General features: G+C 45.9%; 1 protein-coding gene across 1 annotated transcript in view; it reads left to right on the forward strand.

Moving 5' to 3' along the window:
* Nucleotides 1–22,758, forward strand: part of pou1f1 (POU class 1 homeobox 1) — a 34,203-nt gene extending 11,445 nt beyond the window's left edge. The window contains exons 5-7 of the mRNA XM_072513463.1: nucleotides 4,955–5,119; nucleotides 13,361–13,421; nucleotides 21,256–22,758. Of these exons, the coding sequence (XP_072369564.1) occupies nucleotides 4,955–5,119; nucleotides 13,361–13,421; nucleotides 21,256–21,466 (437 nt within the window). The 3' untranslated portion in view covers nucleotides 21,467–22,758. The remainder of the gene's footprint in view (nucleotides 1–4,954; nucleotides 5,120–13,360; nucleotides 13,422–21,255) is intronic.
* Nucleotides 22,759–23,061: the final 303 nt, after the last annotated feature.

Raw genomic sequence — 23,061 nt, forward strand, 5'->3', positions numbered from 1 at the left:
AAAAGATAGCCAAGTCCAGATATTTGAAATGAAGACCTGAAAGCCTTGTCCTGGCAACAATTGAAGGAGAAATTGAGGGTAAATACAGAAGTGGAAGAAGAAAAATCAGATGGATGGAAAACATTGAGATGTGGAATGAGGAAGGCCTGAAGGCAAAAGAAGCAAGATGATGCCAACAGCCCCACAAAGATTTTGGCAATGATGTATGAATAATCCACTCCTTTGTCTATTACCTTAGAATTTACACAAATTCACCATCACCCATCTTATGTTACTATTGAGCTTGAAGATTGTAGACAATACTGCAAATGTAAATGAAGATGTAGCAAAATTACCTGCTCATGGCATTTTCTTCAGTAATAATGCCAATCTTCGGCCAGATAATCACAGGATATTAGTAGTGCAAAAGAGTCCATAGTCTGTACTGTGACAAAATCCTCGCAATGTAGCCATCCAGTCGGAAATTATAAAAAGATTAGAAAAAACATAACCTCACAAAGTGGAAATGGGCATTGGGTAAAAACTGAAATAAATTTTTTTTGCGAATTGCAAAGTTAAAGGATAAAAAAGTGCAGGTCAGTCTTTCTATTAATTTCAGTTCATTTAACGTCAGAACACAGGACATAAATGCAAAAAAGCAAAATAGAATAATCAAGTACCCCCGTTTACTGCTGGGTGACACATTATCCCAGGGTTTGAATCCAGCCCACATAGATAGGATAGAGGACTCCTCATGCTAAAGGTTATAAGCACCCTGAATTAAATTAGCTTACTTTAGTTAGCCTTTCATGATAACCTAGTTCCTGTGGGCACAGGAAGAGACGGAGAGTATAAACCGAGTGCGAGTATCTCATTCTCAGTGTAGTTACAAGTTCACTCAATATTGTATATTTAAAAGCATTCCAATTATTTTATTTCATTACCTCTAGTCTTACTGTAGCTAGTCATTGATAGAACAAAAAATAAAGTTTTGTACTGCTCACACCTAGGTAAGAACGTGAACAATATATACGAACCTCCGCTGCCTTGTTTGAATTATTAGGGGCTGGTTTAGCACAGGGCTAAATCGCTGGCTTTGAAAGACCAAGGCAGGCCAGCAGTACGGTTCAATTCCCGTACCAGCCTCCCTGAACAGGCGCCGGAATATGGCGACTAGGGGCAATAAGTGATTTTCTTTTCATTTCATTATAATGAGTAATACATGAGACCCATATTCCTGTATGATTTACAATATATTTGTCAGTCATTCAGCTGGGAGCTCGACAATTCAGATGAGGAATACACTGATTTATTTCTAATTGCTACTTTTGTATGTCTATTTATAAATGATGTGGAGATGCCGGCGTTGGACTGGGGTGAGCACAGTACGAAGTCTTACAACACCAGGTTAAAGTCCAACAGGTTTGTTTCGATGTCACTAGCTTTCGGAGCGCTGCTCCTTCCTCAGGTGAATGCAGAGGTCTGTTCCAGAAACACAGATATAGACAAATTCAAAGATGCCAAACAATGCTAGGAATGCGAGCATTAGCAGGTGATTAAATCTTTACAGATCCAGAGATGGGGTAACCCCAGGTTAAAGAGGTGTAAATTGTATCAAGCCAGGACAGTTGGTAGGATTTTGCAGGCCAGATGGTGGGGGATGAATGTAGTGCGACATGAATCCCAGGTCCCGGTTGAGGCCGCACTCATGTGTGCGGAACTTGGCTATAAGTTTCTGCTCGGCGATTCTGCGTTGTCGCGGGTCCTGAAGGCCGCCTTGGAGAACGCTTACCCGGAGATCAGAGGCTGAATGCCCTTGACTGCTGAAGTGTTCCCCGACTGGAAGGGAACATTCCTGCCTGGTGATTGTTGCGTGATGTCCGTTCATTCGTTGTCGCAGCGTCTGCATGGTCTCGCCAATGTACCACGCTTCGGGACATCCTTTCCTGCAGCGTATGAGGTAGACAACGTTGGCCGAGTCGCACGAGTATGTACCGCGTACCTGGTGGGTGGCGTTCTCACGTGTAATAGTGGTATCCATGTCAATGATCTGGCACGTCTTGCAGAGATTGCCATGACAGGGTTGTGTGGTGTCGTGGTCACTGTTCTGAAGACTGGGTAGTTTGCTGCAAACAATGGTTCGTTTGAGGTTGCGCGGTTGTTTGAAGGCAAGTAGTGGGGGTGTGGGGATGACCTTGGCAAGATGTTCATCGTCATCAATGACGTGTTGAAGGCTGTGAAGAAGATGACGTAGTTTCTCCGCTCCGGGGAAGTACTGGACGACGAAGGGTATTCTGTCGGTTGTGTCCCATGTTTGTCTTCTGAGGAGGTCGGTCCGGTTTTTCGCTGTGGCGTGTTGGAACTGTCGATCGATGAGTCGAGTGCCATATCCCGTTCGTACGAGGGCATCTTTCAACGTCAGTAGATGTCTGTTATGCTCCTCCTCGTCTGAGCAGATCCTGTGTATACGGAGCGCTTGTCCATAGGGGATGGCTTCTTTAATGTGTTTAGGGTGGAAGCTGGAGAAGTGGAGCATCATGAGGTTATCCGTGGGTTTGCGGTAAAGCGACGTGCTGAGGTGACCGTCCTTGATGGAGACGAGTGTGTCCAAGAATGCAACTGATTTTGGAGAGTAGTCCATGGTGAGTCTGATGGTTGGATGGAACTTATTAATGTCATCGTGTAGTCGTTTCAGTGATTCTTCGCCGTGGGTCCAAAGGAAAAAAATGTCATCGATGTATCTGGTGTGTAACGTCGGTTGAAGGTCCTGTGCGGTGAGTAGGTCCTGTTCAAACTTGTGCATGAAGATGTTGGCGTACTGGGGTGCGAATTTGGTCCCCATGGCTGTTCCGTGCGTCTGGATGAAGAACTTGTTGTCGAAGGTGAAGACGTTGTGATCCAGAATGAAGCGGATGAGTTGCAGAATTGCGTCTGGAGATTGGCAGTTGTCGGTGTTGAGTACTGAGGCTGTTGCAGCAATGCCGTCGTCATGGTGCATGCTGGTGTAGAGTGCCGAGACGTGCATTGTGACGAGGAATGTTCCTGGTTCAACTGGTCCATGGGTGCTGAGTTTCTGTAGGAAGTCCGTCGTGTCGCGACAGATTTGACGACGGCATTGCTGCAACAGCCTCAGTACTCAACACAGACAACTGACAATCTCCAGACGCAATTCTGCAACTCATCCGCTTCATTCTGGATCACAACGTCTTCACCTTCGACAACAAGTTCTTCATCCAGGCGCACGGAACAGCCATGGGGACCAAATTCGCACCCCAATACGCCAACATCTTCATGCACAAGTTTCAACAGGACCTACTCACCGCACAGGACCTTCAACCGACGTTATACACCAGATACATCGATGACATTTTTTTCCTTTGGACCCACGGCGAAGAATCACTGAAACGACTACACGATGACATTAATAAGTTCCATCCAACCATCAGACTCACCATGGACTACTCTCCAAAATCAGTTGCATTCTTGGACACACTCGTCTCCCTCAAGGACGGTCACCTCAGCACGTCGCTTTACCGCAAACCCACGGATAACCTCATGATGCTCCACTTCTCCAGCTTCCACCCTAAACACATTAAAGAAGCCATCCCCTATGGACAAGCGCTCCGTATACACAGGATCTGCTCAGACGAGGAGGAGCGTAACAGACATCTACAGACGTTGAAAGATGCCCTCGTACGAACGGGATATGGCACTCGACTCATCGATCGACAGTTCCAACGCGCCACAGCGAAAAACCGGACCGACCTCCTCAGAAGACAAACATGGGACACAACCGACAGAATACCCTTCGTCGTCCAGTCCTTCCCCGGAGCGGAGAAACTACGTCATCTTCTTCACAGCCTTCAACACGTCATTGATGACGATGAACATCTTGCCAAGGTCATCCCCACACCCCCACTACTTGCCTTCAAACAACTGCGCAACCTCAAACGAACCATTGTTTGCAGCAAACTACCCAGTCTTCAGAACAGTGACCACGACACCACACAACCCTGTCATGGCAATCTCTGCAAGACGTGCCAGATCATTGACATGGATACCACTATTACACGTGAGAACACCACCCACCCGGTACGCGGTACATACTCGTGCGACTCGGCCAACGTTGTCTACCTCATACGCTGCAGGAAAGGATGTCCCGAAGCGTGGTACATTGGCGAGACCATGCAGACGCTGCGACAACGAATGAACGGACATCGCGCAACAATCACCAGGCAGGAATGTTCCCTTCCAGTCGGGGAACACTTCAGCAGTCAAGGGCATTCAGCCTCCGATCTTCGGGTAAGCATTCTCCAAGGCGGCCTTCAGGACCCGCGACAACGCAGAATCGCCGAGCAGAAACCTATAGCCAAGTTCCGCACACATGAGTGCGGCTTCAACCGGGACCTGGGATTCATGTCGCATTACATTCATCCCCCACCATCTGGCCTGCAAAATCCTACCAACTGTCCTGGCTTGATACAATTTACACCTCTTTAACCTGGGGTTACCCCATCTCTGGATCTGTAAAGATTTAATCACCTGCTAATGCTCGCATTCCTAGCATTGTTTGGCATCTTTGAATTTGTCTATATCTGTGTTTCTGGAACAGACCTCTTCATTCACCTGAGGAAGGAGCAGCGCTCCGAAAGCTAGTGACATCGAAACAAACCTGTTGGACTTTAACCTGGTGTTGTAAGACTTCGTACTGTATTTATAAATGAATATACAAAACCTATAAAATATTTATCTACATAATAAGATAACAATTCCATTTGATTACCAAAATTGAAGAGTTAATTAGAAATTAACCAGTTACAGCTTTTCAACTTTAACAAGATTCTAGCATTATTTAACATACTTCACAATTCCAAGAGGAGCAACAAGATTTATTCTTATTACATATATTGTCTTTTTTAAAGGAAAAACTCCCGAGAACATTTTATCTTTTCTCTCCCTCTCTCTCTCATTACAGGCTATACCCAAACCAATGTTGGAGAGGCACTTGCAGCTGTGCACGGCTCAGAATTCAGTCAAACAACTATTTGTCGCTTTGAAAATTTACAGCTCAGTTTTAAAAATGCCTGCAAGCTTAAGTCAATTCTTTCCAAATGGTTAGATGAAGCAGAACAAGCAGGGGGTATGTATTTGTCAAACTTTGCCATCACTTGTGTTCCATCCATATCAGGAATATTCATTACATAGGTATTAAGAATATAAATCAGCCATAAAACCTACCAAAAATGTCCATAAACTGATTTCAGAAAATCTTTTCACTATAAAACAGTTATGGATGTTGACATTTTTTGGCTTTATGGTATTTCTAACATGTGAAAATCATTGAATAACTTTTAATCTTAGTGTCACACTGGACTTCATTTATACTGTAGAATTTACAACACAGAAATAGAACTCTAGGCCCAGCTCATCCGTCCATTTGTTTATGTTCCACATGATTTTATTTCCCAAGTTCATCCAAACCTATCAACTTGTCTCTACCCTTTTCTCCCTAATGTAATTATCTAGCTTCCCTTAAACACTATTCACCTGTCCTATGCTCCCACCAAGGTTGAAGATTGCAGTTAATATCTCAAATGTAAAAGGGAGATGGAACAAGATACAGATTAGCAACGTTACCTGGATTATTTTTTCCTGCTGTCTTTATCTCGTCCTTTATTATTACAGCTATCCCATCTCCTTTTCCATTTTGCCTATTTTCCCCCAAAGGTCAACTAGCTGGTATATTTAGTTCCCAATCTTGTCACCCTGCAACTGCATTTCAGTAGTGGTCATTAAGTCAAACCCATTCATCTCCATTTGTGCCAGTAATTCAGCTTGATACCTAATCTAAATTTGCATGGCTAGTTCTTGAAACCATACCACTAACTGGGCAGCACGGTAGCATTGTGGATACACAATTGCTTCACAGCTCCAGGGTCCCAGGTTCGATTCCGGCTCGGGTCACTGTCTGTGCGGAGTCTGCACATCCTCCCTGTGTGTGTGTGTGGGTTTCCTCCGGGTGCTCCGGTTTCCTCCCACAGTCCAAAGATGTGCAGGTTAGGCGGATTGGCCATGATAAATTGCCCTTAGTGTCCAAAATTGCCCTTAGTATTGGGTGGGGTTACTGGGTTATGGGGATAGGGTGGAGGTGTTTACCTTGAGTAGGGTGCTCTTTCCAAGAGCTGGTGCAGACTCGATGGGCCGAATGGCCTCCTTCTGCACTGTAAATTCTATGATAAACTGGTGTGGAAGAGTTAGAGAAATATATATAATATGGTGCATTTGTTATTTCACATGGGGGGGGTGGAGATGATGGTTTACACGCATTATTTATTCAGTGATATATTCGACATTTAGCCTATGTTGAATTTGGAACATGCTATTGAAGATTTTTGTCTTGCACTCTTCAGGACAGATGCAAGAATGCCAAATTTCAAAGGGAGTACAATTTATTTATTTATGAGATGCAGATTTGTTTGCAAGTCAACTCTGATTGGGTAAACCTCATCATGGTGGATCCATAAAAAGATCAAATTTGAAACAATGAAAAACCTTTGCTACTCAGAGCAAGAGCAGTATAGGACTGGTATAGATTGGTAATCCTAAAACCAATCAGTTCAATCTCATCCTGTATGAACACTTCATCAATGGTGGGACTGATTCTCACTATAGTATTATCTAGACACTTGTAAATGTACATACTGGAACAATCATGGGCCTAATGCACTCTAAGAAATTCAAAAGATGCTTCACCTGTGAGTCAAACCAAATTGTTGATATCCATGATCAAGCGAGCACCCATGCAAGATGAGATTGAACAAATTGGTTGTAGGATTACTGACCTACACTGTGTCCTATACTATGCTAAGTCTGAAGTGCACAAATGTATTTTATTTTTCGATTTGATCCATTTGTTCATTCTCCATGGCAATGCTTAAACCAGAGTCAACTTTTCAAGCAATCAGCACCCTTTATTCATGCAGTATCAATGGTTGCTCCTTTTGAAATTTGGCATTCTTGCTTCTTGCCTGATGAGTGCAAAACAAAAAGCTTTACCTGCATGTCTCTCGTTTCAGCAACAGTCAAGTTCTGTACTACTAAGCGGCTATTTATATTGACATTCCTCCTTGCACAAGAATTCTTCCTTCCTATGCCCCAAAAATCTTGAAAGAAAAACCATGCAGTAACTGGTAGTGCATTCTGATGAAGCAAGCCGGAACTGCTCTAACCAGAGGATTAATATCGGAACAGAAGCAGGTAATTTTTCCCCTATAGTCTGTTCTACCATCCAATTAGATCATGGCCAATTTGAATCTTCCTCCTGAACCCTCAATATTTTGCCAAATAATAATCTATTAATCTCAGTTTTGAAATTTTTCAATTGGCCTAGCTTCAACAGAGTTTTGAGGAAAAAAGTTCCACGATCTGTGACAGGAAGTGTTTTGTGACATTGCCTCTTGAATATCTAGCTCTAATATCAAGGTTGGACCCCTACGTTCTAGACATCCGCACAAGAAGAAACCGTGTCTATCTAGTCCTATTAAATCCTTCAGTCATCTTAAACACATCAACTAGATCACATATTATTCTTCTATACTCAGGGGAATACAAACTTAGTTTATGCAACCTGTCTTAATTGAACCTCTTCAGCCTGGGGTAGTTTTGTTGAATTTAAGCTGCAGCCCTCCAATGGTAATATATCCTTCTGGAAGTAGTAATAATAATCTTTATTGTCACAAGTAGGCTTACATTAACACTGCAATGAAGTTACCGTGGAAAGCCGCTAGTTGCCACATTCCGGCGCCTTTTTGGGTACACTGAGGGACGATTCAGAAAGTCCAATTCACCTAACAGCACATGTTTCGGGACTTGTATGGTGCTGGAACTGACTGCTGTGAATTAAATGGGGCCTAACCAGAGATTTATCTAACTATAACAATATTTGAAAATATTCATGGTAATTAAAAAGAAAATCAAATATGTAATATTAATTGCATATTTGAGGGGAGGCAGTGGCGTAGTGGCATTTTCACTGGACGAGTAATTTCAGATGCCCAGGGTAACGCTCTGGGGACCGGGGTGTTCGTGGATGGTGAACACAGGACATAGGAATAGTAATAGGCCATTCAGTCCCTTGAGCCTGTCGCGTCATTCAATGAGATAATGGCTCATCTATGGTCTAACTCCATATACCTGCCTTTGGCCCATATTCCTTAATAATTTTGCTTAACAAAAATCTATCTATCTCCGACTTGAAGTGAGCAACTGATCTCGCTTCAACTGCTGTTTGTGGGAGAGAGTTCCGAACCTCTACCATCCTTTGAGTGAAGAAGCTCTTTCTAACATCTCTCCTGAACGGTCTAGCTCTAATTTTTAGACTAGGCCCCCTAGTTTTAGAATCTCCAATCAGTAGAAATAGTTTATCTTTACCTACCCTGTCTTTCCCTGTTACTATCTTGAATCCTTCAATCAGATCACCCCTTAACCTACTAAATCCTAGCGGAAACAGGTCTAATTTGAGTAGACTCTCCTCGTAACTCAACCCCTGTAATCCAGGTATCATTTTTGTAAACCTGTGTTGCACTCCCTCCAAGGCCAAAATATCCTTCCTAAGGTGTGGTGGCCAGAACTGCCCACAGTACTCCAAGTGGAGTCCAAGGGTTTTGCGTAGCTGCAGCATAATCTCTGTTTCTTTATAATCCAATCCTCTAGATATAAAGGCTAGCATTCCATTAGCTTTTTTGATTAGCTTTTTTGATTATTTTCTTCACTTGTTCCTGGCATTTTAAGGACCTATGTACCTGCCCCCCCCCCCAGTCTCTTTGGACATCCACTATACCTAACCTCTTGCCATTTAGAAAGTGCACTATCATTTTTTGGTCCAAAATGGATAACCTCATACCTGCTTACAATAAATTCCATCTGCAACAATTTTGGACATTCAGCATTTAGTAGCTCTTAAAGTTAACAGTCTCCTGTGTGGGGCTTTATAAAATGCCTTCTGGAAGTCTATATAAATGACATTACATTTTGAAATCATCTAGGCTGGCTATAAAGCCACCTAGCATTGTATCATCCGCAAATTTGGATATATGACTTTCTGTCATTAATGAATAGTGAGAATAATTGAGGCCTCAACATAGACCTCTATGGTACACCACTAGTCACCTCCTGCCAATTAGGATAATTACCCATTATCCCTCACCCTCCCACTCAACCAATTTCCTAACCATGTCTATAATTTATTCGAATCTTAGACTCCCTATAGTGCAGAAGGAGGACATTCAGCCCATCAAGTCTGCACTGACCCTTGGAAAGAGCACCCTACTTATGCCCACACCCCCACCCTATCCCCACAACCCAGTAGCCCCATCTAACCGTTTGGACATTAAGGGTCAATTTATTATGGCCAGTCCATCTAACCTGCACATCTTTGGACTGAGGAAACCGGAGCACCTGGAGAAAACCCACGCAGACACTGGGAGAAAGTGCAAACACCACACAGTCACCTGAGTCCAGAATTGAACCCTAGTCCCTGGTGCTGTGAGGCAGAAGTGATAACCACTGTGCCACTATGCCACCCCCAATTTGCCCTCAACTCCATGGGCTTCCACCTTAGTTAACAGTCTCCTGTGTGGGCCTTTATCAAATGCCTTCTGGAAGACCATATAAATGACATCCATAGACATTCCCCTGTCCACTACCTTAGTCACCTCTTCAAAAATTTCAATAGGATTAGTCAGGCATACGGTTCCCTTCAGAAACCCATGCTGGCTCTCCCTGATCGACCAAAAATTTTCAAGATGTTCAAGGTCCCTGATTATAGACTCCAGCAATTTCCCTTCCACAAGTGTTAAGCTAACTGGCCTATAAATCCCTGGTTTTCCCCTTCTTAAAAAGTGGAGTGACATGTGCAATTTTCCAATCCAGAGGGACTACTCCTGAATCTAGGGAACTCTGGAAAATTATAGTTAATGTGCTCCCCCATTTCCTTTAATACCCTCGGATGGAAACGGTCAGGTCCTGGGGATTTGTCACTCGTTAATTCCATTAATATCCTAGTGCGAAGTCTTACAACACCAGGATGTGGAGATGCCGGCATTGGACTGGGGTGAGCACAGTACGAAGTCTTACAACACCAGGTTAAAGTCCAACAGGTTTGTTTCGATGTCACTAGCTTTCGGAGCGCTGCTCCTTCCTCAGGTGAATGAAGAGGTCTGTTCCAGAAACACATATATAGACAAATATATAGACTGATCAAGACCTTGGATCCAGATCTTCAGAGCACCCTACGTGCTCTCATCCCACGTACTCCCCGCATTGGAGATCTCTACTGCCTCCCAAAAATACATAAGGCCAACACACCAGGCCGCCCTATCGTTTCAGGCAATGGGACCCTGTGTGAGAACCTCTCTGGCTACATCGAGGGCATCTTGAAACCCATCGTACAAGGTACACCCAGCTTCTGTCGCGACACGACAGACTTCCTACAGAAACTCAGCACCCATGGACCAGTTGAACCAGGAACATTCCTCGTCACAATGGACGTCTCGGCACTCTACACCAGCATCCCCCATGACGACGGCATTGCTGCAACAGCCTCCGTACTCAACACCGGCAACTGCCAATCTCCAGACGCAATTCTGCAACTCATCCGCTTCATTCTGGATCACAACGTCTTCACCTTCGACAACAAGTTCTTCATCCAGACGCACGGAACAGCCATGGGGACCAAATTCACACCCCAATACGCCAACATCTTCATGCACAAGTTTGAACAGGACCTACTCACCGCACAGGACCTTCAACCGATGTTATACACCAGATACATCGATGACATTTTTTTTCCTTTGGACCCACGGCGAAGAATCACTGAAACGACTACACGATGACATTAATAAGTTCCATCCAACCATCAGACTCACCATGGACTACTCTCCAAAATCAGTTGCATTCTTGGACACACTCGTCTCCATCAAGGACGGTCACCTCAGCACTTCGCTTTACCGCAAACCCACGGATAACCTCATGATGCTCCACTTCTCCAGCTTCCACCCTAAACACATTAAAGAAGCCATCCCCTATGGACAAGCGCTCCGTATACACAGGATCTGCTCAGACGAGAAGGAGCGTAACAGACATCTACAGACGTTGAAAGATGCCCTCGTACGAACGGGATATGGCACTCGACTCATCGATCGACAGTTCCAACGCGCCACAGCGAAAAACCGGACCAACCTCCTCAGAAGACAAACATGGGACACAACCGACAGAATACCCTTCGTCGTCCAGTACTTCCCCGGAGCGGAGAAACTACGTCATCTTCTTCACAGCCTTCAACACGTCATTGATGACGATGAACATCTTGCCAAGGTCATCCCCACACCCCCACTACTTGCCTTCAAACAACCGCGCAACCTCAAACGGACCATTGTGTGCAGCAAACTACCCAGTCTTCAGAACAGTGACCACGACACCACACAACCCTGTCATGGCAATCTCTGCAAGACGTGCCAGATCATCGACATGGATACCACTATTACACGTGAGAACACCACCCACCAGGTACGCGGTACATACTCGTGCGACTCGGCCAACGTTGTCTACCTCATACGCTGCAGGAAAGGATGTCCCGAAGCGTGGTACATTGGCGAGACCATGCAGACGCTGCGACAACGAATGAACGGACATCGCGCAACAATCACCAGGCAGGAATGTTCCCTTCCAGTCGGGGAACACTTCAGCAGTCAAGGGCATTCAGCCTCTGATCTCCGGGTAAGCGTTCTCCAAGGCGGCCTTCAGGACGCGCGACAACGCAGAATCGCCGAGCAGAAACTTATAGCCAAGTTCCGCACACATGAGTGCGGCCTCAACCAGGACCTGGGATTCATGTCACATTACATTCATCCCCCACCATCTGGCCTGCGAAATCCTACCAACTGTCCTGGCTTGAGACAATTCACACCTCTAACCTGGGGTTACCCCATCTCTGGATCTGTAAAGATTTAATCACCTGCTAATGCTCGCATTCCTAGCATTGTTTGGCATCTTTGAATTTGTCTATATATGTGTTTCTGGAACAGACCTCTTCATTCACCTGAGGAAGGAGCAGCGCTCCGAAAGCTAGTGACATCGAAACAAACCTGTTGGACTTTAACCTGGTGTTGTAACCCACACCGTCGGGAACGCGGCCTGTCCGGGGCGGGGCATCGGGGGCCGGGCTACGGGTAATGTTTTCAGGCCATCGATACATCGCAGAGTACATCGCTTTCGAAGGGACGGAGCCTCGTGAATGCGGCGCCACCCCCGATTTGGTCGGAAATTTTGATTCTCCAGCCGATCACCGAACGCGATTGTGGCGTCGCCGACCAGAGAATCCTGTCCAATATCTCCATTTTCAGCTTTTAGTCGACCTACATTGCCCTTCACCACCCACTTTCCATTTATATAACTAAAAAATGTCTTCCTATTGCATTTGATGTCCCTTGCAAGTTTCCTTTCATAATCCCTTTTAGTAGCTCTTATAAGCTGCTTTGTGACCCCCTTGTACCTATCCCATTTGTCCGGAGCTGTGCTATATCTTGCATTTTTGTAAGCTGTTTCTTTTAGTTTTATGCTATCCCTAACCTCTTTAGTGTCCATGGCTGTTTTGTTTGTGAAGCGGAGCCTTTTCCTCTCAGCAGTATATTCTTGCTCTGTATCTCATTAAATGTTTCTTTAACTATTCTCCACTGATAAATTTGAATTTAATAAAAATCTGGAATTTTAAAAGTCTAATGATGACCATTGTCGTTAAAAACCCATCCGGTTCAACTAATGTCCTTTAGGGAAGGAAATCTGCCGTCCTTACCTGGTCTGGCCTACATGTGACTCCAGACCCACAGCAATGTGGTTGACTCATAAATGCCCTCAGGAATGGGGAATAAATGCTGGCCCAGCTCATGAGGCCCACATCCATGAATGAATAAATAAAAAGGATTGGCTGCGGCACCCATGGAATTTAGCCTCTATTTTATAGAAAAATTGATCACTAACTTGAGGGAATTATTCGATAAACAAAGTGCTGGAAAAACCCAGCACGTCTAACAGTAAATACGGAACGAGAACTGGAGTTCACATTTTGGGTCCAAGCCTATCTTCCCTTCAATTCTGGGGAAGAGCCATACGGGACTCTGAATGTTAACTATTTCTCTCTCCACAGATCAGACGTGCTGCATTTTTCCAGCACTTTCTGTTCTTGTATCAGATCTCCAACATCCACAGTATTTTGCTTTATATCAAGGGAATTATTATTTAATTAAATATTCTTTAAGGAGAAAACTAACTGAAGAACTGAAAACAAGTTCACCAGTTACCTAAGTGAATTGTAATTTACTTGCAGCTTTAAATAATGAAAGAGCTGGAACAAATGATAGAAAAAGAAAGCGAAGAACTACAATCAGGTGAGTATGACAGTAATAGCTAAGCTGACATGTGGAAGGAAAGTGTTCCGTGTAGTGAGAATAGTTAGGTCTCAGGTCACAATATTATGATCATCAGCTTCTTGGCACTGCTTGAAACTCTTGCTGTGACAAATCAACGATAATATTTTAGACTTTACATGTGGGATATGCAGATAAATTCATGCAAAATAAAAAATGTTTTGCTGTGTGTGAGATCATAACAGAAATTTTCAAGTTTCCTACGCAGTCTTTTTTCAATATATTTAGGGTCCCCAATTCATTTTATTCCAATTAAGGGGCAATTTAGCATGACCAATTTACTTACCATGCACATCTTTGGGTTATGGGGGGTTTGTACGCAGTCTTGACATCTGGCAAAAAACAAACGTCCTTAGTTTTCCATGCAGATCTAAAATTGGCAAGAAATGAAACACTAAGTCGCAATTCCCTGGAAAGATTTCCAAGTGTGGTAGCAAGCAGGAACTGCCGTGAGCTTTGCGACGCTCGCCCGAGAGAGGCCGGTAACGCTATTCAATGTTAATTGGTCCGCTTAACGAGGCCCCACGGGTTCACCAGCCAATTCACTGAGACCATGCTCATCATCCCCATCCCCTCCTGCTAAAGGTCGAGCAGCACTTAAGCTACACAGCCAGCTCGCAGCCATGTGCTGTGACGACGGGCCTCAAGATTCGGGATGCAGACCTGGGAAAGCTCCTCAATGCAGTGGAGGCTAGGAGGGATGTCCTGTCCCCCCGAGGGTCCCGGATGATGAGCCACAGGGCAGGCAGTGCCGCCTGGGACGAGCAAGCGGCAGCCGTGAGCAAGGGGAGTGTGACCAGGGGGACTGGTCTCCCGTGTCGCGCGAAGATCAGCGACCTACGCCGGGCAGCACGGGTGAGTTGACACTACTGCCACCTCCCCTCCCCAAGGTCTTTCCTCCCCCTAGTGAGCATTCACCACCTCAACCCTCCATGCAGCCCCCAGCCCTCCCTTCAACTCCCCTCCCCAAACCCTGCCTTCATGCCACCCTCCCACCACTGTGAACCACACATGGGGTTAACGATACCCTCTCTGTGTCTCCACAAGAAATGCTCTCCCACAATCGTCGGGAAAGGGTCCAGACTAGCAGAGGGGTGCCGGACATACAAATCCTCACCATCTTCGAGGAACAGGCTCTGGAGATGATTGGGGTGGCCAAGGACAGAGTGGAGGTTGGTGTACGCCGCAGAGGTGAGGATCCACCAGGCCCCAACCGGAGATCCTGTCACATGTGAGTTGCTATTGCCATATTGACTGACCCATCCCTCCCATTGACCATGTCCATTCTCGCACAGGTTCTCCAGCCAATGGCACCAGCCCACCGGGGTGGCCCCTCCCCTGCCTCCCAGGGGAACACCTTGGAGAGGAGCTCCAAGGATGCCATGATCGACGCGTTGCAGCTGTCATCCCCACCCTCCACCAATGCAGATACACACACCTCGGTGGGAAACGTTAGTGGTCAGGCTTCTGGGGCACAATCTGGTGAGCACCACACAGCGGCTGATGTACATCAGGTGGAGGCAGGAACCTCCAGGCGAGACAGCAGTCGGTGGCTTGCTGGATCCCAGGTCCCAGCCAGGTGCTGAGCCTCTGGAATAAGGTTATCCAGAGCTGATGGAGACATTAGGTTGGGACATTCAGAGGGAGATGTCAGCGACACTCCAGCAGCTCCATGACCGATTTCAGGAATCCAAGAGGCTGCGGGGGCAGGAGATATCGCCAGCAATGCATGGTACCGAGGCCAACACTGCTAGGGCTGCGACCGCAGTGGAGAGCCTGGTGCACAGCGTCAACACTAATCATGGAGGTGTCCACAGCGTAGTCGGTGATGGCCATGACTGAGGGTCACGGCAGAATGTCCGACTTGCTGGGGGATGTGACCCAGTACCGGGCTGACCTTGATGAGGTTCTGTGGGACATGTCCCACTCTCAGATGGGAATGGCCGAGGTGCTGCAGAGCATGGCCCAATCATCGAGGAGCATTGCCAATGGCGATCAACACGACAGGGGAGCCGCCAAGGCTGACACAGCCAGATGATGCAGGGGTAGCCAGGGTTCGAACCATTGTCCCTCCATCCCGAGGCCCTGTGGGCAGAGTGAGAGGAGAGGGCAGAGGGTGCCACACCGGACCCGTCCTATAGAGTGGGGATGGTGGCCACCAGCACTCCCAAGTTCCCCTTTGATGAGGCTGTGTCTCGATATCAGCACACAGGACAGGGCGCACGGATGTGCATGTGCCGTCAACAAGTGCACCGGGAAGTGTGAGGGGGTAGTGGGGAGATGGGGCATTATTGAACACCGGTGACATATTAAAAACCCTTGACCACAAGCAGTATGATGCTTCTGTCACTTTCTTCCACAATGCGGCCTGACCTCCGACCCCTTGGCCCATCTCTTCAGGCATCTCCCCCTCCCTGTAGCACTCACCCTTCGGAGCTGTGTCCCATCCCCTGGGTGTTCGGATGTTGGCTGCTACATGTGTGGTGTTACCTCCCGCAGTGTTCAAGCACAGTGTCAGGCATCAAGGTGTGATTGGGAAGCTAGGCAATGACTCCCACATGGAGTCATTGCCTACATGGCCCGCCCACCCACGGGAATCCACTTGGGTTTTGTGAAGTGCTTACTGAACCACAATTGTCAATTCCCTATTAGCAATAGCCTTCAGCCACATGGGTAGAGGCCTCAGCAGTTGGTGCAGGTTATGTGTGGTTGGTTGGGCAGACGAGCAGGGGCTAGGATTGCCAGTGGTGGGCATGGTGGCACCGCATGGATGCCCCATTCCCACACCACCCCCCACCCCTTTGCATGGTGGCCCACTCCTGTGGAGGGTGCCCCAACCAGCCGAGGGTTCCCCACCCCCCACCGAGCACTGGGGCGGCAAACCCAACGCCCCTGGGCTTTTTGCCTGTGAGCAAAGATGGCTACTCACCTCCTTGGCTCCCCGCAGAAGCCCTTCCGCAAGGTTCACATATTTTAAAAGGAATACTAATCAGGGACAGCGTGACCCCTTGTTGGGGACGCCGATGAATCAGGGACAGCGTGACCCCTTGTTGGGGACGCCGATGAATCAGGGACAGCGTGACCCCTCTTGCTGGGGAGGCCGATGAATCACAGACAGCATGGGATAATGGGGTCACTCCTGTTAATTGTATGGAAATTGTGCTTAAGTGGTGATAATCAGTTTCTCGCCACACAGCGGGATCTCGATTTTGCCTACGGGAGCGGACCGGTTGCATCGTAAAGTGTTTAGCGCCTGGCATGGTTCTCATTTTCAGCCTCTCCGGCTATTCACCGGCTTCGATTTGCTCAAGCAAGGGCGCAATGAGGCCTGAGAATCGCGGCCTAAGGGCTACACACTCCATTTCAGAGACAAAGTGTTGATGCTGGGACAGAATCGGTGGACTTCTATGGCAGCAAAATTGGAGCCAGTCCTGGAGCAAATCCGGAACTGTAAACAGGCTAGCATCGCTGCCACGTGGGACACGAGCGATTCTAATGATAAACAGCGTCCAATTCGCCGGGGTTGGGATTAGCACTCGAGAATCCGACAAGCTGCAGCTGCACATTAACGCTCCACTCCACACACACGATCATTCCAGCCAACAAGGTGGCACTGGTTGTGCTGGAGCACATCCACCCCGTTTATGGGTCTGCTAGGGCCAGAAGATACCAAAGGGTGGGCTGGAGGGACACCCCTGCGGCCCGTGCACCACGTTCATTGTGGGCAGTCAGCGGCGTGCATAGCCGCATGGCTGCCTTGCAGGCTGCGGCAATGGTGTTCCGTGTCCCTCCACCTCGACCCATCTCCTAGCTGCCGCCCGCTAATCCCCCCGGCCAACGGCACAACTGTCGGCACGCTATAGTGATATTGGACAGTTTTCATACCCTTTCTCTCTCCTTAAGCAGCCACGGTGCCTGTTTTTTAATTTTTAAAACCACAAGTGAAACACACCATCGGTTGTTTCCCTGGTGGAGGCGGAGCATCCTAGGAGACCCGGAGAATACCCGGTCAGGCCCGTTAATGATCTGCCAACGACGTTTACTGTACTTGTGGAGAAGAATGCATTGATGCCGTTGTCGAGGCACTAGAGCATGGCATCCTGTCGGGCGCTCGGCACGGCCATGATTTTCGGCTCACAGTGAAAAATCTCCACCTAATCACGTTTCCCGATTCCAGCGTGGGCCGACGCAAAATCCCGCCCTAAATGTCACAATAGATTAATTAAAACATTATTTCCAACTTCATACAGTGAGCTTCATGATTGTGATGTGTAGTCAAGTGCTAAGTTCATCGTTGAGTGGTTGCATACCTCAGCAGGAAGCCCAAACTTGCAAGATTCTAGCACCAGTTATAGCTAACCTCAGCCTCTTGAAAGGGAAGTCTATTGCAGCTAGAACAGTTGCAGAAAGTTATTGTACAACTGATTCTGACCTGGGAACCATAGAATTCCTACAGTGCAGGAGGCCATTCGGCCCATCGAGTCTGAAACAGCACCCCACCTAGGCCCACTCCCCCACCCTATCCTCGTAACCCTATAACCTCACCTAACCTGCAGATCTTTAGACACTAAGGGGCAATTTAGCATCGCCAATCCATCTAACGCGAACATCTTTGGATTGTGAGAGGAAACTGGAGCACCCAGAGGAAACCCACGCAGACATGGGGAGAAAGTGAAAACTCCACACAGTCACCTAAGGCCAGGATTGAACTTGGGTCCCTGGTGCTGTGAGGCAGCAGTACTAACCACTGTGCTGCCCGTGACCGACAGAAGAATGACAGAACAAAGAAAAGACCAAACTCCAGTGGTTTTGGGACACTGCACTGGAGGTTTTGATGGAGAAGATGGAAAGGAGGAAAGATGTCCTGTAAATGCAGGCCTCGCAGACACATGCTCAAAGGATGTGCGAATAGATAGCTGTAGAGCTCAGCTGTGCAGTCAAGCCCCAAGGACCTGGATACAGTACAGAATAGTGCCACAAAACGTTGAATGACCTGAAAGGAGTTATAAAGGTCAGTCAATCCATCTTCAAATGCTAATTCCTACCAACTGCACCACTAGCCTTAAACACTGTCAATTCCTCAATCCCACCAACCTCTCACAATCAGGACTCATACCTGAGAATTATATGCTATACTGCACCTTCAAACATTTACTACTGCAACCCTCAGACCCACATCTCTCAGCTTGCACATACTGCCAGTTGTCCAACTAATTCGGTCACATCAGGCAAAAAGATTGCATGACATTCACTGACATACTTCCCAGTCTCTTGCAGGACAAGGTATCACAAAAGCCAAGCAAGCAGGAACTAACCAGAGAGGGACAGGCTCCATTATACCAATGTTTCATCATTGAAGTTGTGGTCAGAAGAGGCACTGAAACCATCAATATGGTGCACTCCTACCCAATCCTTAGTCCTTTCTTATTTGCAAGCTGCAGATGATTAAGCATGCACCTCTTATTTTCCACCCACTCTGTCCCCTCATGGCAACCTTACACTCTTGCTTTCCTCCTTCCAGATACCAGAGTGCAGGACCAGCAAGAAGTCAGTGACAATGAAGATATGACACCCATACTTGTTTTCACACCTCCAACCACCAGCTCAGATAATGACACTGTGCGTAACTTACAGGATAAATTAGAGGCAGGACCTGCACATGCAAACATCACGCTGTAACCAAGTACAGAATAAATAGCACAGGTGCCAAGGAGCATGAGGTTGCACACAAGTTTTGCCATAGAAAACTCAACTGAACAATTTGAAAGCACAGCATACAGGACGATGGATATACACAACGTTCTTGGTGCATTGCCAGGCCTGCCAAAAAAGCCTGTTGCACTGTCAAAGAGAATGGAAGAGTTCAGTACCAACTTTGCCCAGAGTTTTGCAGACCTTGGCGCCTATGCTTTCCAGCATAGAAATGGTGGCCAACTCCATGTGCTCACTTGTGACCCTAACTATGATGCAGCATCTGATGGCCAATGTCTCAGTTTTCACTGCAGAAGGAAAAACCATCCAATGTCTGGAAGCTGCAATAAAAGGTCAAACTTATGTTGTAAAAGCTCAGACTGCTATTTGCATGCTTTTGGGTTACAAGCAAAGGAGCTTCCAAGGTGTCCAGCAGTCTGTTCTCCAACAGGTTACTAAGACTGATGTGGCACCCCTGGGGGCAAGCGTCCATGGCTCCATAGAGCACAACCCTAATGTCCTGTCTCAGGAAGGCAGCATTTCTTCTCCAATTCCAGCCACTCCACCAGTGCAAGTATTGTTGCCTGTCATCCAGCTGTCGTCCGTACCTAAATGATGCAGACTCCACGCACGAGGTCATCTTCCAAAGTCACCTGCAGACTCCTCCACAGGGAATCATTAACCTTCCTCCAGCCACACTGCAACCACTGGGACAATATTGCATTGGAGCACTCGGAAAGGCAAAGACTAGCAAACGGTAGACACCAAGTGAATGCACATAGTTGACTTTTGTATGCAATATGGAATAATTTGAGTTATAAATTTGGTTTGGTATGTCTATTTTGTGTAGGCTTTTATATTTGCATTTTTTCCAAGCAGATACTATGATGATAGTGACTGAGGGATGGTAAGATATGGGACTGTTGATGAATGGGGAATAGAGCTGCAGCTCCTGGTATCAAACTGGTCTGAGTTCTTCATGGATAGCCATGAAAGGTGATGTCTAGGTAGCCTCTTCTCTTTGCCAGTGCCTTTTCGTCATGCTCCTAAACTGCTCACTAGATAGCTGATCGCCAGAGAATTCATCTCTTGATGGGAGAGATTATGCAGCATGTAACGGGCCACAGCAAATCCATGATACACACTCTAGCAAGTTATACTGGGCTTTTCCAGAGCTGTGCAGGCAGCGGAAGCAGTTTCAATATGCTGTTCCTTGCTGAGATTAAGGAATTGCTACCTCAACACTGTGGCTTCCTAATGAGGCAGTCTCTTTCCGCCCCCTCCCCCCCCCCCCCCCCCCCTCCCATCCCCCAGCAGCTCGTCCTGCTCTGCAAACCCTCTGCTCATTCTCCAAGAGGAACGCCTACTAGTCCAACCATATCTGGAAGCAACTGGTTTGTGCAGAAACCTCAGTCAGCAAAAAGTCTTTCCACACTTCGCACATCATTCCCTGTAAATCTTTGCAACTTGGAATAATTGTAGAAAACACAAATCTCTTATAGAATCATACCAACAGCCAGAAGAAAAATCAAGCAGCAATTGGCTTGTAAATAATCTGTGATCCCTTTTAAATAGCACCAGTTATAAGACAGGTGAACGTGCGTTCGGCCATGTGTGATTAAGAGATGACGTTAGCTGCAGCATTTAGTTCCAAAATGGCAGTGCTATTGATGTTGTGATCTACCTACTCTGCATACTTCTGGTGGGGGCTTACTATCCTTCAATATGATGTTCACCTTATAAATGTGTGAGTGCACCTCAGACACTCCTGTAGACATGAAAGTGTCCATAGTCCCAAACAATGAATGCTACTATTCAATTTTGTGCTGCAAAATTAAGTTCAACAAAATTCCAAATGAAAGCAACTCGAGAAACTAACAAAAGACCTGCCAATTTGACTGTTATATGCACCCAGTGTTATGAAATATATACAATGTTAAATGTCTACTAAAATTTTCATACCATGAAAATAATTTGAAATGAAATGGTCTTCTGCCTCAAAGGTAACTGTCAAGCAAAAGTTAAAGGCAGGCACTGGATTAATTTATTAAATAGCACAGAGAACAGAAATGGCATTAATGCTAAATTTGTTTTGCACCATTAGCCTGCTGGCTAAAGAGGCTCTGGAGACACACTTTGGACACCAAAGCAAACCTTCCTCACAGGAGATTATACAGATGGCAGATAGTCTAAACCTGGAGAAAGAAGTCGTTAGAGTCTGGTTTTGTAACCGTCGGCAAAGAGAGAAACGAGTGAAGACAAATCTGCACAATTCATTTCAGTTTCCCTTCAAAGAACACCATGACTGTAGATAACTTTCTGTATATTTTCCAGTACTTTGGGTTAAAAGGTATAAATCAGAATGCATTTATTAAACATTGCTGCAATTTTGGTAAAACAATCTTTGCCTTCCTGCAAAAGGATTTAGGTCACAAGCTTTTGATGACTATTTAACTTTTAATGATTTTTTTGTAATTTTGTAAACTTTCAAATATCGTTCTGAAGTACCTTGCCAAAATGCCATGTTTATGTGAGAGCCTCCATTTTGAGTGCTGCTTATCCATTTCACTGGAATGGTTGTTGGGGACGAGCAGTGGCATTGTCAGGGGTCGGTTAGCTGAGTTGGCTGGAGATGCAGAGCAACGCCAACGGTGCAGATTCAATTCCCATTCTGGCTGACGTTATTCTCAACCTGCCTTCTCAACCTTGCCCCTTGCGTTAAATTACTACCAGTCAGCTCTCTCTCAAAGGGAGGGGGGGCTATGGGACTGCGTCAACATTTAGGTATTATAGTTGAGCTCAATCCTGTCCTCACCCAGCACACACAACAGCTTCCTGAATGGAAACCCTAGCACAGAACAGGGGCCATTTCTACTGCCATCAGCTTACTCAGCAGATTAGATATCAAACGAAACTCTTCAGATTTGTGCTCATCAGCTATTCACTGACCAACTCTTAATCAAATTCTTTTTACTATATTGGCATTTTGTCTTTTTCACTCAAGAAAGTATAATCACCAATGTTGAGTAATTCACAGCTGGACAAATATGAACTCATTTTAAAACTCATGAGTTTTATTGTAAAGTTCATCTTTGCTTTGAACATATTTACAGAAATCCTAAATCATATTCCTGAATTAATAAAGTTAGTCATCAGAGTTTGATGGTGGTATCATTTCTCATTAACCCGAGCATCAGAACCCTGAACATTTTTTGGTAAATTTCAAATGTTAGTACCCGATACAGGGTACCAATACCTCCCAAACTTGAAATCAATGGGAAGTAAAATGCTCACTAGTGGAAATGGAGAGAAGCTTCATCGTAAAAGGAGGGAAAATAACACAAGTTGAGGAAATATATCCACTCAATAAAACATACATCAACAAATACGTTATAGTGTCCAAACTTGGAAAAGAAAATATCTATATACCGGCAAAAGACATTATAAGAAAGCTTAATGGCAATATTTTTGCAGTGCATCTGAATGCTATATCAATGTTATTATGATTAACAATGTCTATAATTTCCTCATGTGAAAATCTTGTGTAATTTTGTTCATTAAATAAAATGCCAAATTTCAAATTTTATTGTCAACTACTTAATAGCACCTCAGCAGTGTTTCAACATTAGAAGTAAAGGAAGGAATGAACAGATGGAATGAGAGAAGGGAACAAAACAAAGAGTATAGGAGAAATGAGAAGGCAATCAAGACATTGAGAGACAAAATGGAAAAGATGGAAGCGGGAAGACAGATCAGAGAACGTTAGAGTAGCAATGAGAGGCAGCAACAACTTAGATTTATATAGCACCTTTAACATAAATGGAATATCCCAAGGCACTTCAAAGAAGCAGTATAAAACAAAGTCTGACACTAAGCCACATAACGAGACAGTAGTTCAAATGACCCAAAG

This window comes from Scyliorhinus torazame, chromosome 8 (genome assembly GCF_047496885.1).
Source record: "Scyliorhinus torazame isolate Kashiwa2021f chromosome 8, sScyTor2.1, whole genome shotgun sequence".
Taxonomy (NCBI): Eukaryota; Metazoa; Chordata; class Chondrichthyes; order Carcharhiniformes; family Scyliorhinidae; genus Scyliorhinus; species Scyliorhinus torazame.